Here is a 16,424-nt window from a genome sequence, read left to right as displayed (position 1 = left end):
TGCCACCTGCACCAAAAAGACTCCTTTTATGACTGTTTTTTCAACTTAAACCTACCAGGCTTCATCTCCCAGCTGGCAGACCATTCAAAATATCTGGCATTCACCGTCAACACAGACCTCTCACTCAAACATCACATTGCATGAATGACCAAGACAACTTAATTCCAACTCTCCCTGTAGAAGAAAGAGAAGCTGGTTCTACTGAAATTTGACTGTAGGACAACTGTACCATTTTTCGTCCTCTCCCATCTGGGCTGAGGCAACGAAATTTGACCAAATCACCCCCATATTAAAGGGTATATACTTCCCCCACCACCTTCTAGCCCAGATCATGCAACCCAAACTGTATTGCTTATACAGCCCTCGCCAGGAAGACTCCAGCTTACGTATCAAACAAACTGGCCAAGACTGGGGGAAAACACCAGACTAGGAGAGTGAATAAAAAACAATGCTAGTAGGAAAAAAACAGAAGACCAGCATTCTGTTAATTCTGACGCAAGCTTTAACAGCAACCATGTTGACATCATATCAGCACCAACTTCCCAACAAAACAAATACACCTCTTCAAGGAGAAATACCCCTAACTTTCCCCCAATAATTGCATTTTCTCTGCCAATCTCCCCCATTCGGCTGTCCATAGCTCATGTTGGATTCATGCTCTTCAAATACCAACTCTTACATGCAGACATATAAACTGATGTGTGGCAGGTAGTTGTCACAACAAATGCCCATCTTGCCTTCTTCCGTACAAACTGGTCTTTGTTTTTACCAGTGCCAGTCAACCTCCAGTAAAAACCGATGTAGATTTGTCATGTGGGAAAATTATACTGTATTTTGAGCATAATGCTTCATAGAACTTTTGTACAACAAGTCACAAAGTCAGCAATTCTTCATATTTAACTAATCTCTTGTACATTATATGCAATCATGTGCCACGAATTACACGGGTGCCTTATGAAAAAGAACTAGGACTCCTCCAGAGTGGTCTTCAGTTAAGTCTCCACAAGTCACTGGTAATTATCTTTTTCAAGAAATAATTGTACTTCCGATTCCTCGTGATTTCTTGTAGGAATTTAAATTATTTTCTGTCTGTGGATCTATTAAAAGGAAAGCTCTTTTGCTTGGTATAATTTATGGACCTCATTCCATTTTGGGATTTCAGAAAACACAACTTTTTACTAGCAGCTCGGTTGATTTGTTTCTTAGGTCAGCAGGCAAATAGCACAGAGACACAATGTTTGTAGGTATTATACAAACATCTGACCTTACTAACTCTAAACGAGAAATTCTGCTCTGAACATAATTTTTTAAACCCTTAGCTGCTCAAGCTTTTCCACCAAAGTGCTGTGTCCTTTTTATGTTTAAGGCACTTTTTGCTTAGGCCTTCATAACCTCCCCCGCCCTCCAAGAGGTATTAAGGCACATCTTGTGTATTCTACGGGTACCCAGGGTTTAAGGGTTTCCCTGGAAGGGAACCGAGAAAATAGCCAAAATTAAGCAAAATTTTAGTTTTGGTAGGAAAAATAGATTGGAAACGTTCTGTGCAAGCAAGTGTATGTTTTTAGTTCTTAAAATAACACCAGTGAACTGTTTTCTGTGCTAAGATCACCATCTTCCAAGCTTTCAGGAACAAGAAGAACTGTAGAGCCAGTTTAATTTATCCACAGTTTTTGCATTTTTCAAACTGGTAGTCCATTTTTCCTATGTTTTGTTATTTCCACCTTCTTGCAGATTGTGGTGAAAAGAGGTGTGAACATGGGTGAACCCAGAAAGCTATACATTTCTGAAAAGTAGACCAAATTCTGACTTTAGCCAGGGTCATTTCTGTAGTTAGCTCATGGTTTTCCAAAAGACTTAATCATTGAATGAAAAAATGATGAAAAAAAATGTAGAAAATTAAAATTGGTGATCGTGTTCATATCTGTATGTTTTTTGCTCCAATTGCCAATTTACAAAAGTAACATAGCATTTTGTCCTCAAGACCCTTCTGTTTGCAGGGGTTTATTGCGTTTGGTGTTTGTCCAAAAATATAGCATACCCAGAGTCGTCAACTGATCTGCAGCTTGTAATGATTTTTTATTGCGTACTGACCAATCAGCAATTTATTTCGTAAAAACTAATGAATGAAAACTGGGTATGAAGGAAGCCAGATGCCGACTTTTAGAAAAGTGAGAATTTGTTTACCTCTGAATTTGCAGTTTGCCCATACGATCATGTGATTGACGGTACATTTTGCAAAATGTTTATTATTGCTCAATGGCTTACATTTGAAAGCCATAGAAGAAGAGTAATCCAATGGTTAATAACACATTTTCTACTTTTCAGTGTTCCTACTAGTAGCTAATTAAAACCATTCCCCACTTATGTCTGTAAATGTATTCCCCGCAACAGAAAAGGCTTAGAAGCGCAACATATGGGCATTCATTTATGGCATGAAACAAGGATTTTTGCTGCTGTGGGTGGCTGCAGAATTTTGGCCTGGAAAGTCCAGGGTATTGACACTTGTAGGGATAGCACTGCGTTTTCTTGCCCCCAATTCCCTGCAAACCTTAAACTTCAGCTAAAATCATGCACTTTTCCTCACGTTTCTGTGAAGTAAAAGGCTGAAATCTTTGGGGACGTTTCCCTGGAAGTGGAACAATGTTCCCTTTCCAACCCTGCTTCTCCTGTGTTGATTGGTGTTCAGGGGCGGGGAGCCTCAGGCTCTTGCTACCGATCAAAAGCGAAAGCAGACTCCACCATTAGCGGGGGCTTTTTTCACGTTAGATTTGCGCTGACGCAGTCCTGCCAAGCGTCACGCAACCGGTGTGACGCTCACGCATTTCAGTGCGGTGATGCGCATCACCGCACTGAAATGCATTGTCACGCATAATTGCCACCTGCTGCCAGGCGCGCCACCAGCGGCGCCATGCTGTGCCCGGGCTCTCTGCTGCTCCTAAAGAGGTGCTCCTGCTTGAAGTTCCTAAACAGTTAAGCTCCAGACTGCTCTCAGCTCTGTGGCTGAGAGCGCTACAATGTATCTCTTCTGCAATCTGCCAGGAGTATGCCCTGGAAACAAGAATGCGGCAACTGGTGCCGGGCGCCGGAGCTGGGCTCTAGACTCTGCATCACTGCAGGGGCGGGGTGCCCTCGAATAATGCATCTCAGAGCTGTCAATCACCGACCAGGCACGAGGGGGCCGGGATTAAATCCGGATGTGAGGCAGTAGAGGTCCCTCACGTCCGGAGGAACAGGAAGTAAGCAGAAGCAGGGGAATCTGAGAGTGCAGGCTGCTCACAGTCTCTCTCATGCCGCACATGGCCGCAGGAATCGATTGCGGCGGGCCGCGGCCTCCTGCCCCCGGGCCCGCTAAACACTGCAGGCTGCAGCACCTTGACCTCCTGGAGCCAGCTGAGCCGGCGATAGTGAGCTCTGGCCAGCCACCACCACCAGGAGGACTGCGAGCGCGGGGGTGGGGGCTGTAGGTCCCAAACCAGCCAGGGTCCAGAGGTGTGGAGGACTCGTCCCGACTAACCTCGGGGGTCAGGTTACAGCGAGGAGTGGCCCGGTACAGTGGTCCACGGGTCATCCAGTTCCGTCCGGCCAGGACCAGGATCGTGCATCAGCAGAAACGGGACAGCACGGCGCCGGGCGGCCCACGGAGCTCTAATCTGCTTCAGTCTGGGGCCCCAAACTCCAAGGGACCTCGAGAACCAGAGAGGCCGCCAGAGCGAATGGGGCACAAGATCCGCAGAGGTCACCAGAGAGGCAGTCGGAAGGATCGGGAGCACAAGATCCGCAGAGGTCAGGCACCCAGCCAAGTGAGGATCTGGGGCAATAGTCGATTGGAGAGGCCACAAGTGCAGGGGTGCAGGAGGCTCGCCTCGGTCCGGTCCCATCGAGGAGTTGGTCCATGAGTCGGAGGGACATCAAGTAGTCAAAATGTCGTCTCCAGATGGGTAAGAAGCGATGCAAGCTTATTTCTGATTAAAGTAATTAGATTGGTTGCAGGATAGTTGCGTGATCGTGGTGGATGGCTGGGTAAATATGGGATATCTACCGATTTAGTAGACCCAAAACCCGCGAGCTTCATTCGAGAGCTCCTAAGCAGCAGCAATCTTAGATGGACTATGACTATCCACCCCCCGCATGGGGTCTCACCCGCAGCACCTGATGACCGCCCACGATCTTGTCAAGGTGAGCCGCGTTGCACTGGGGTCTGAGCCCTTCCCCCGAAGGCTGCCCAGTGATCACGGAGGTGGTGCCCTTCCCTCCACTGCCTCTTACTGGTGCATCTATTGTGCCCCCGCCTTGCATCATGGGAGGGGTCCCATTTGGCACCTGAGGCCGTCTAGGAGTGTTTCTCATTTCACGCACACGACTGCATCGAGGGTCTTTGGTTGGAGACTAACACCTGCAGGGGATACTGTGCTGAAGCAGGGCCGCTTTGACTCTGCATTTGCACCACATGCTTGTCCCTGCACTGCGCTACTGGCAACTTCTCCGAATCACGCTGCGGAACCCCTGGCTTACCCACTCACACTATCTGGGACTGCAGGGGCCCATTGGTACTGAGGTGCCCCTCCCTCAGCTGACCTACTGGCATCGCTATGGCTGCGGTCATCTCCATGGCCTGAAATATCTGCTGTTGCCCCAGAACCCCACACCCTCTGAAACCACTTACCGTTCCATATTGGGCTCATATCAAGACTTTGCACACTAAACCTTCCGCCCCCCAGACTGGAATTCTTCTGCCCTTTGATCACATCTTTGTCTTGTGTTCTCCACTACAGGGGGGGGTGGGTGGAGGGGGGGGGACTGACTCCGAGGAGTGTCCGACAGGAACCGAACCAGCCGGGCTCACCACAGCCCGGGCTGGACTGGAGGCGGAGGAGTCACTCGGAACACCCAGACTGACTGTGGGGGCAGTAGTTGTTCGTTTGCAGGTCGGAGCACAGGGACAGTCCTGACTGTGAATTTGCGCTGGCCAAGATCAAGCCAGGTTGATGCCGTGCGTCGGCCCAGGCTGGTCAACACAGAGAGAGGGGAGCAGGCAGCTGACGTCACCTGAACTCACTAAATGCAGCTGCTCTCGAGCTGTCGGAATTCATTTCAAGTAAGAGTGTGCCTAGCTCTGGAGTTAGTGAGGGGCACGGAATAAGAAGTTATTGGTAATAAAGTTGCAAATCTGTGCTCAACATACACGCCTTCCAACATTCTACAAAGTTCCACGCACACAGGAGTCACCTCTATACTTGCAGGCACATACAGACTTGCGCATAGCACGGCCAGTCAGTGACACGCACACACAACATTCACGCTCAACACTCTTTTCTCAGGTCGGCGGACTGATGTAACATAATTTCGCTATGCTGGCCCAAACGTTCATTTTATGCTGTTCTACTAATACCACTACAAATGCTCTATCATTGACCTTAAGCACAGCGCCACCGTTGGACAGTTTTCTCTTGAAACTGGGGAATGCACGTATTCTTAAAGGAAACTCTCAAATTTCGTTTTCAATGTTCGTTATTACCATTTTAAAATACTTAACATGGTTCAGTTTAGCGGTGGGGATGGATCAGATGTTGCTTTCATGACAGTGGCACCGGAATTCAAGTTATTTTTGGTGGTGACTCTCTGAGATTACCATGCATTGTCATTGATTAACTGTTGCGGCTTAACAAACCATTTGTTTTAACTGTAATGAGTTATGACATAACATTCAACTTTATTAAACTATAGTCAAGGTCGCAAAACATGTATTTTATTGGTTATTACCATTCCAAATATACCTGCCCGGTGACCCTCTTAGCAAAAAGTAGGTCAGTGATCTTGTGTAGGCACTTTAGAAGCATTGGGCGCTTTTTAGGCAGTTTTCGTACCACAACATGGGCTAATGTGTGAAAACTATCTTACCACATGGGCATAACTGTTGATTTCTATTCAGTCCTTTGTTCTCTAACTTGCATCACTAAAAGTGCCACACATAAGACATTTATATGTCACATGTAAGAAGACTGAATATATGGCTATGACACACATAAGCAGTGTCAAACTTTGACAGCTATGTTTAGGTCACTGCACTTACTCCAGTTAGTTTACTCAAGAGGCATGTTATTCTTCCAAAATGCCAGGGATAAACTTGTTTCACAGTACTAGTTGACTCAGTGGTGAACAGTGGTTTTGGAGATGTTTTAAGGTCTTCTTAGAGTTTCTCATTGCTCAAATGGTTGTCATTTCTGATGTTTATTTGTTTCCCTAGTCTACATTGCTTGATTTTGCTCGCAAGAAAGTGTCACTCATAGTCATTGAAATGTCACTCATAATTACTCTGATATTATGAAAATGTCACACATAGCAATCTGAAACCTTGGCAGCTATGCTGACGTCGGTGACCTTTGCAGGCCGTTTGTCGCAGCATAACCAAAAAATCACGCTGTGGGCACGAGGGAAGCTCCTGTGTGCCGACTTTGATTTAAGACATTAAAATGTTTCTGGTTTTCGTACTAGAAACATGGTATTTGTTCCTGTGGTGATCGTAGTGTAGAATATGTCAAAGGCTCGTCCACCTCACTAAGGCAGCGAATTGTTGGGCTTATTGTTATGATTGGACTTGCTATTGTGCTTATTAAATCGTAAATTGTCACTATAAGCCAAGAAGCCTAAATAGTCTCGTTTTTGTTTGATCAAAGATATTTTACATTGGTTACTATTCTGTCCGTGTTAAACGTTTCTTTTTCTCTTTTTCAGGGCATTGCTGGGACTGATGTCGCGAAAGAAGCCTCTGATATCATTCTTACTGATGACAACTTCTCCAGCATTGTTAAAGCGGTTATGTGGGGACGAAATGTATATGATAGTATTTCCAAGTTCCTTCAGTTCCAGCTCACCGTCAATGTAGTTGCAGTTATTGTTGCTTTCACCGGGGCATGCATTACTCAAGTAAGTAATCTTTTATTACATTTTTCTACTTTCATTGCGCCTAACAACTGCTAAGTACGCCAGTTGCATATTTTGTAATCACATGTTATTGTTTAAGGTTCTTTCCTAGGTCCGATTTAGTTTCTTTATCAGCTTTTTACTGTAGACATCCAGGTGTTTATATTATTACCCTTTCACCCTCCATTATCTACAAGTCGGTAGTTGCCTCTGTTCATCACTAGATGGCACTGCCGTACCTCATTCTGATCACATCCATTTTGTCAACATCCCAACCACCAAAGAACTAAGACACGGCATGCCGTCTTTTATCTCTTGGTTTCCTGTTTCGTTTTCTGCATCCCTCTCTGCTAGAAACGGAGTCTACCTGGAAATGTACTTGTCATTCCACATTCCTCATCGAATTTCCTATTTTTGCCTGTCACAGTACACACTCAGGAAGAGAACTTTAGTTTTCCCCGAATATGAACTACTGTGACAACTTCCTCATTAGCCTCTCGTGCTATTCTTGTCCACATCAGGGAACGAGCTGCTGCTGCGCCAGCCGCACTGTTATTTCAGAGATGTTCAAGATAGATTACAGAGTCCAAGATGCCCGCCTATAAATATCTAATTTTAATATTTAAACTGGTCTAAGAGTTCTTACCTACTCACGTGACCTCCTAATTTTCACATGTAACTCCTCTTCCGGCCAGCCATCGGCCTAGTGCACAAGGGCCTTCCGTGGCTGTTGTTTTTGGGAAGTATGCAGTTTGTAGTTTGTGCGTAGGTAATAGATAGATTTATTTATTTTATTTATTTTAAGAATTTATAAAGCGCGACTGTCACCATTGCAGGCATCCTGGCGCTGACAGAATCAGAGGAGAGCGAGAAGCAGAAACAGAGGGAGTAGGCTAGCCAGGGAAAAGCCAAGTTTTCACCTTTCTTCTAAACTGCAGGAGTTCATTGGTATGCCTAATCTCAATAGGGAGAGTGTTCCATAGTCTGGCGGCAACCACTTCGAAGGATCTACCTCCGGATCTGACCTTCCTAGATCTGGGGACAACTACCAGTTTAGCGTCAGATGAACGAAGTTGTCTGGTAGGAGCATACCATACAAACTTAGATTGTAGAGGGGCTGGACCGCAACCATGGAGGGCCCTAAAAACTATACAAAGGGCCTTAAATTGAATCCTCTGTCTAAGAGGAAGCCAGTGTAATTTAGCCAAGGCAGATGGTCCATGAGATCTTCTCGGCAGCCCCAGGGCCAGTTTTGCAGCCGCAGATTGGACCCTTTGGAGCCTGTCCAGCAGAAACTCAGGGGACCCAAGCAGGAGGGCATTGCAATAGTCCAGCCTGCTCAGAATGGTACATCTAACCACTTGGGCGCGAGCCTGGGTGGGTAGGAGGGGCAGAACTTTCCTTAGTGAGCGAAGGATGGCAAAGCAGCAAGCCAATGTTTTTTGAACATGGGTCTCCATGCTGAGCCTATGGTTCAACATGACCCCTAGGTTGCGGACAGAGTCTGCATGCCGTTCGTTGGACCCTGTTTCCGGGGGCCAGAAGTTGTTAGGGAACGGTCGGGGGATCCTTGTTCCAGCGCTAAAGAGCACCTCGGTTTTCCCAGCGTTGAACTGAAGTGAATTATCCTTCAGCCACCTTGACGTGTCCCGTAAGCAATTATGTAAGACCTCCACAGAGATAGAATCCTCTCCTTCCAATAGATGCAACAACCAATTCCAACCACAAAGTCCATCAGTAGCATTGTAGGCAGGTCTCGTCGATCCAGAAAAAGAACAGAGATTTGCCTTTTTAGACCCCCCCCCCCCCTCCTACTGTGAAATGCATTCCCTGACGCCTGAAACAAATAACTTGGTTTGATATAGTGCTTAGCTTCACACTTGTATATATGTGCAAACCCACCCCCTGGAAATAGTATACACACACTGAGTATTTTGCAATACAAATTATTTATTACGAAAAATCAGCTCCTACATCTTCTGTATCAGAATGATTTTAGTTATCTTAATCTCAGAATTCATCACTTAAAAAAGTACATTAAAAATACCAAAAGCATTTCGTTACACATCCCTACTTCCCATAATAGGTTACTCTATTTCCTAAACAACACTTATACATATATATGTGTATAGTTAGCTCCATAATTAGGTGATCTGAGTCATTACAATGTCTCCAGGATAAATATCCCGAGTCCTGCATCCATCCCTGCATTTCTCACAGAGCTGTTGGTCTTCAGTTGGATGGCAGGTCCCAGTGTGTGCGTCTCACCCCCTAGAGCTTCCCCTCTCTGTATACGCTTCCCTTCAGTGGTGTTCTACGGAGAAATGGCGGGCTTCTCCCTGCACATCCTCTCGTACCATCGCTCTGCCATAGTAGATAGACAAAGACTGTTCATGGAGCTACGGGCAGCTGGCAGACGTTTCAGAGCCACCTGGAGCGCTATGCAAATGTTGCGTTTATTCCCAAACGTGTCCTTGCAAGGCACAGTGGCCTTGTAACATTGTTCTGCAGCTTTCAGAAAATGATTAGCCCTGAAATACAGCAGTCTTGCAATTCGCGATAAGGAACATAAACTTTTCTATTTTGTTTGCACGAATAGTTGTGAAAAAAAGGTTTATCTTAGTCATGAGCGAGTGGGGGGGGGGGGGGGGAATGGCGTAACTATTATGGCCTGTCGATGTGAATTGACGCTCCCATGCCATGTTGATAACATGTTCCTTACATTAATGTACGCACAATGTTTTCCAACTGTGGAGATATATGTTCTGACGCAAAACTTTCAATAAAGTTGCTTATAAAAAAAAAGGTTATCTTAAAATGGTGATTGAGCACACCCATTGGTGTTTAATTCAGAATATTGTTTTTCTAGATCCTAAGCCCGTCGTACACATACTCTAAAAGAGATAGTGCGTCCATGTGTGCATACAGTCAGGTCTGGCTTGTATTTACTATGGTTTATGTAAAATCCATGCCCCACATTACCATATTGGCCTTTTTTTCTCCTTTCTATCCATGTGAGCCATGTTTACTGCTTGCTTCACGTTGTGTTTCTCTGACTTTCAATAGTTATTTGGCTACTAATTGAGCACCTTGCACATGTGCAGGGGAAGTCTTTCTAAATTATAAACTCCGACCCACTCATCCCATTGGTCATGGCAACATCGATTTAAATAGGTCATTTCTGCTTTGAGAGAGCCTGACTGCATGGAAAACTGGTATATAGGATAGCTGGAGCTGCGAATGACCTTTGAATGTAGCTTTAGAGGTTCCTTCATTTCACTCCAACACACCTTATGTGACGTTCGAGCTCCGCAGTGACTCTAAAGGTTAGCAAAAAAAATACAGATGCAAGTATTATTACTCTTGAAGGCTTGCTGAGAAGCTAGGCCAAGCCTCTGCAGCGACTTCATCAAAACCTATTCACGCTCATAGCACTAGATTGGGGGAAATGGTTGAAGATGTAGAAAAGTCTTAAGATAGTAGTACAGGATCAAGGCCTGGCCGAAATCATTACTTAGGGGTTGAATATTCTTGAAATGTCCCTTCACTAGTATTTAAGTGCACGAGTCAGCAACAGAAAGAGGGCAAGGGAGTTAAGAAGATGCCAGGGGAATAGTCCTACAATGATAAAGGAAAAGATATGGATGTTTCTTTGTTCTTGCAAACTTGACAAATAGTTACCATGAATGTTAAGTCTCAACTCTGGTGGCATAGCATTAGTGCTCATAGTGTTTTATTGTTGGCTATCTTGAAACTCACAAGTCTGCTCTGACTAACAAGTTTCCACAGCCATGACTGGGCAAACCTGTGAGATGACTGAGCCCACAGGAGGGGTACCCAGAGGTGTGAAATTCAAGACTGACAAAAGGAAAAAAAACACTAAACCTAGCATGTGACTAGCCAGTTGGAATTTGCAAGTGGCCATTTAGGTTTCAAATGTAACTGATACTATGAGCCCGACTGTCCCATCGCTTCTGACTCATGAGTTTCAGAGAGAGAAAGAGAAAAGGGTATGCAAAGCACTAAGCATCAGGCTTTTTTTTATAATGGCAGGAGGTTGCCCACATGGCCTGACTGTAAGCCAGGCACAGTAAAAAAACAGCGATTGGACAATAAGGGCAAGCTAAACATTTTAATTCACTCAGAAAATCCCAACATTTAAACGTGAGTAATGGTTCGGCTCAAACAAGTTATACTACTGAAATTCACCAGTTATGCTTACCAATACACAAAACCCGCACCATACCCTTTCCCACCCGCCATGCAAAAAATACCAAATTACCAACGGCTCGGTAATAGATGAGCTATCAAGGAAAGCACATGGGTGGCGGGGTCATGTTGTGTGTATTGCTAATCAAACATTTTTTTCAGTGAATGTGTAATATGTATGCAACATTTGTATCAGTAGATCACATCTTTTGCAAATTTATGCCATCTAGAATTTACATTCCAGGAAGTTTGGTATCAAGGTGATATGTGATATCTTCCCTTGAAACCCAAAATTCACTGGGACCCATACTTGGCCTCAGATTGTTTTTTCCAACATCTGCTTCAGAAGTGTCCTCAAATGCTCCATTCTTCTAGATTGCACTTCATCACCGGTGGACTGGGGCATTGTTGGAAAAAAAGACCTAAAAGTACAGAAGTTCAAGCTGTTGCTCAGGACGACGGTTGATGGCTTAAGGGCAGAATTGACAATTCATCTCACAATCGTCAACCTCTTAAGCATCAAAACAATGGGGGGTCATTTGAGACTGACTGGTTTGAGGGCACGAAGAACACACTCTTTTTTGGGCCCATCTTGTAATCATAGATTCCTGTGGTCGGACCAACATGGTTTGGTAACCTCCGCTTACAGAGGAATCACAATAAAGAGGTATTCGGCCTGTAACGCTGTTGGATCCGAGGCAACTGTCAGAAACTAAAGTTACTAAATGTAAGCACATTACACTGAAATGCAGTGCTATGACTGTCCCAAGTCTGTCAGCAACAGTGGTGAAGGCTTTAAAAAAGTTGACTCCGATCAAGATATCGGGTGCCGATCACTTTGCACGGAAGTCATACAGGAGCAGATTGCTGCTTATATCCCCTTCGAATACACAGATCCGGGAGAACGATCTCCCAGTCGCTCCTCGAAACCCACAGCAAAGACCAAGACACCACCTCTGGTTTCCACGCACACCAAGCAGGGCATTCCAGAGACTGCACCTACATTCATTAAGGATCCTTCCTCGGGGTCTGGATTTCCAGCCAAAGAATGGCAGTGAGAGCCCTATGACATGTACAAGAAACCACCTAAAATTATCATTCAGTGTGGGCAATACACATAACGGTCAACACTGTTTGGCACCTTGCACCAAGTAGCCCGGCTATGAGGCAGAGCGGATGTAGACTCCTTTGACTAAGACAGGTTTTCAAGTTGATCACACCCTCCGTGTCCCTCACACTTCCTATATAAGGCAGGTAACATACTGATAACATGTACCACATAATATTCCTTGATTCCCAAAGTCGGCATATCATAGTACAACTCACTTATTAAACTTGTGGTTTCACAGAGAAAAGGAAACTGACGTTTGAGGAGGAAATAGCAGAAGATTTAAAGGCTTGTTCAATTTTAAAAATAAAGTCCCAAACTGTGGTTATTACTTTCCACATTTGTGACTAAAGGTTTAAGCAGATTCTGACAAAGATCCAAAACCTGACACATTGCCAGCAATGATGACCTCAGTTACCAGGAAGAAGCATGGCAGGATTACAGAATGGGTCCTAAGGATGAAGTTTCCTTGGAGGTATAATGCATAAATGTCTCCTTTCACCACCAGATGACACTCTTCGTCATTGCCTTAGCAGCAGTTCATCATGAAGTGGTCCTGCGTTTGGGAGAGGGTGACTTCCTATTCGAAACCCTTTCTAAAACGGAGCTTGTAGTCCAGTTCCTTCCCATGCTTAAAACCATCTTAATATTTTCCAAAGACAAGTTTAAGGAACCTCTTAAGGCTCTGGTTTTCACCGTCCGGGTACAAAAAGAAATTGAAGCCTGCACTGCAGGGCCCAATTCTTGTCTGGCAGACTCTCTGAACGTTAACACTGCATGTAAAGGAGCACTTAGACAGGCCATTGGAGATGGACCTCCTCCTGACAAAGAAAGTATGAAAATAGATATTTCAGGTAACACTGCTATGGGAGCTGCCACACAAAGGAGTAACTTGAACGCCGTTGGGATGATTTGTAGATTCATCTCCCTAATGCATAAAGGAAAAGAGCTAGCAAAATTGTTGCAGAGGGCATTATTAGTTTTAACACACAAAGTTGATGCATGTTAAATGCAGTGGGCACTGTCTCGTGGCCAATCAGAAGCACTGTCTTGGTCAGATGCCATGTCTAGTTGAGGGTATCTGAGTTTCATCCAGAGGTACAACTGCGCTTATTTGCCATTTGACCCGGAGCATCTGTTCAGGCTTTTAAGTAGTTGAGATGCTCAAAGATATTCGACGCAGACCCAGGCACAGCAATGGATATCTTATCAACTACCTAAACCAGGTTTTAAGAGGCCAGAATTCCCATATATACAAAACTGCATCTGGCATAGATCATGTTAGAAATGGGATCCCTGGCTGGCCAGGGCTTTCGCCAAAGTCAGTCAGAGACCACCACTCCTAAGTCAGGGCAAGAGAGTTACACGCCAAGATAACCCCTACTCGCCCTCTAGGTAACGTGGCGCGAGCAGCAAGGATAAACTTGGAGGCGATATGAGTTAAGTATTTGCGCACGCACCCCAGCAACAACACCCAAGGCCCACCACAAAGGAAACTCCACACAAGGTTATATATGAAAATAGCCTTTGTATTACACCAAAACACATTAGATAAAACACACACTTTACATTGTGCCAGGGGCACGGGCAGAATTTACAGGGGATATTTACAAGACAGGGCCACCTGGACCACTGTCAGGAATCAGCACTTTTAGAACTTAGAATACAATACTTGTAGGCCTAGAACTTAAACATAGAGCCTAATGGACAGTACCTCCCGACCTAGTTGCAGGGATAATGCGAGTGACCTCCTTAGTAAACTTGAGCGGGCGGCCCAGCGAAGCGGCACGACTCAGGCGAGAGTGGTGCGGCTCGAGGCTTGAGCGGGCCACCGGCAAGGTACAAGCGTTTCTCTGGGGCGACCAATGTGTGCGGCTCAGAAGAGGAGGGGAAGACAGGATGCAGGCGCCCCAGCGAAGCGGCGCGGCTCAGGGTAGAGCGGCGCTGCTCGAGGCTTGGACGGGCTGCCGTGCACGAGCTGCCGAGGGGAATGAGCGAGGCACTCTTCAGCGAGGCCCCAGGGGCCCAAGGGAGATCAGACAAGTCCCAGCAAAAGGTCCATCAGCAAGCCAGGGGCTGGGCAGGGCCCAGGGGGGGGGCAAGCCTTCCCCCGGGCCCAAGCAGCAGCATGCCCCTGGCAGATCCAAGTCAAAAACAAGAACATTTTCATGGGGTCACAGCCCCTCTTTTATACACCTTTCTCTTTTGTCTGTAGGTGCAGTGTGGGGGCAGAACCAGTCGCAGCTGGTCTGTGAGCACTGTTGATGGCTCAACCACCCCTTTCATTCATCAGGCAGGCTAGGGTCATCAGTCTCACCACAGGGGGCGGAGCCAGCATTGTTTGGGGGAAACCCAGCCTCATTCAGGACACAGGCGCAGCCCCTCCCTCACATCAGCATGCTAATCTCTCCATTCACCACCGGGGCAGACCCACACAGACTTCCTGGAGCCTGGCATCCCAGCCAGCTCCAGCCAATCACACGCCAGCACCTTCACAGCACATACACAGCCATGTCTAGAAGTGGCGCTTCCGCACAAGACACACTCTTGCCACATACATCGTTGCGAAGCATTCACTCTCACGAGTTCGCACATACCAAACTTGACCATGCACGCCTCACGCATCAGGAACTACCAGGGACACAGACATTCCCCATGCATTCCTATGGGAGAGCAGGCCAATCTCATACACGCACTCAGGGAGAGCACGCACTTTACACTGCGCCACAGTGTCAAAGTGCGCAAAGACCAGAAATCACTAGGCAAAAAGTTCAGGGGTGAACTTGCCAGAAGGGCCAAGTCCAACAGATCACAATTCCAGCTTCCACAGAGGTGGACATGGGAGAGGTGTCGGTAGAGCTGTGAGGTGGCCAAAGTAGAGGCACCTCTGCCACCAACCAATGACAATGGCCTACTGGTCCTCTCCTCAACCATCCAACACCTGTTTCAGAAAGACTGTCGTTCTTGTACTTGCCTCGGTGGCAAGTATAACCTCGTGGAACCAGTGGACACTGGAGCAGAGGTGTTAAAACTGCAGTTGCCAACACTGAAAACGAAGACTAAGCTTACTGGCATTTTACAGCCTTGGATCAGTGGGTGCTCTCCATCATTACCCAATGATGATAGTCTCTTAGGTGGTTTGGTAAAGTCTATGAAGACTTATCCTCTAACTTGTTCAATAAATGTTAACATACGACTACGTGCACTTTAGCAGATTTTGCATTTTTAGCAGGCTAATGAGACAATTTTATAATAAACGTGTGTGCTTATAATAAATGCCTAAGCTTATAACAAATGCCTAAATGCAGACATCTTCAAATTAGGTTGAGTTTCAAAGTATTTTATATTGTTTTAACATTTTTCTTTTAATTTTCGATTTGATGAATCTGCTTTTATTTAAAATTGATATGGTGTTAATTGACCGTCAAAGATTTATAGCAATAATAATAATACTACCTCGAATGCCACCATACACTTCATCTTTGAGGAACTACAGCTTTTAATTAAAAAAGGACCTATAACAATAGTGCTCAACTGCCAGAAAGGCAAAGTAGAATAATGGTAGCAAAACCTGGAACAAACTTAAAGTGGGGCTTGCCATGTACTAACTTTCTGTGTTTACAGGCTGATTGTGCAAAGATTTTAGAGATTAGTTTAGATGTCTATCGTGAGAAATTGGATGAGTAATTGTGGTGGATGATTACCCTGTCATGGAATAATCATAGCCCTTGTCAGGCTGAACCCTTTATGCCGTCAAATTAACCTGAGCCCAGCCCGTTGGTAGCTGTGGCACATAGTAGACAGGCAGAATTTAAAGCAATTAGTAAAGTATTTATGCAGTACCGAAACAATAATAAAGTCAAATGCCAATCAATAAAAAACCTAAACTGAATAGAAAAATAGGGTAAAATGTAATACAATGATGACAAAAATCCAATAAGAGGAAACAGATATGAATTGATAACATTTGTTTTTAGTAGGAATAGGGCCAGAAAGCGCTCGGTGCCAATGATAGTCTATGGTCTCGAAACACCAACACCTAGGTGCAATTTCCAGTTGACTGCATTTGAGTGAGAGTTGGATACAACAAGCGAGTTCATCCTGGTCAAACATTTTACCTTCTGACTTGGTCTTTTAATTCCAAATGAATCACCGAAGTACATTTCTAAAGCCCCCCAGGACCTCA

The 16,424-nt window shown here is 45.3% G+C and overlaps 1 protein-coding gene across 5 annotated transcripts in view; it reads left to right on the top strand.

Annotated features, from left to right (window-relative positions):
• Nucleotides 1-16,424, top strand: part of ATP2B1 (ATPase plasma membrane Ca2+ transporting 1) — a 428,175-nt gene that overhangs the window by 298,500 nt on the left and 113,251 nt on the right. For all 5 annotated transcript variants that reach the window (XM_086919543.1, XM_086919538.1, XM_086919544.1 and 2 more), the window contains exon 16: nt 6,733-6,924. In XM_086919543.1, the coding sequence (XP_086775669.1) occupies nt 6,733-6,924 (192 nt within the window). The remainder of the gene's footprint in view (nt 1-6,732; nt 6,925-16,424) is intronic.

This window comes from Lissotriton vulgaris, chromosome 1_1 (genome assembly GCF_964263255.1).
Source record: "Lissotriton vulgaris chromosome 1_1, aLisVul1.2, whole genome shotgun sequence".
Lineage (NCBI taxonomy): Eukaryota > Metazoa > Chordata > Amphibia > Caudata > Salamandridae > Lissotriton > Lissotriton vulgaris.
Note: the sequence above shows the minus strand (reverse complement) of the source record. Positions and strands in the feature narration are given on the sequence as shown.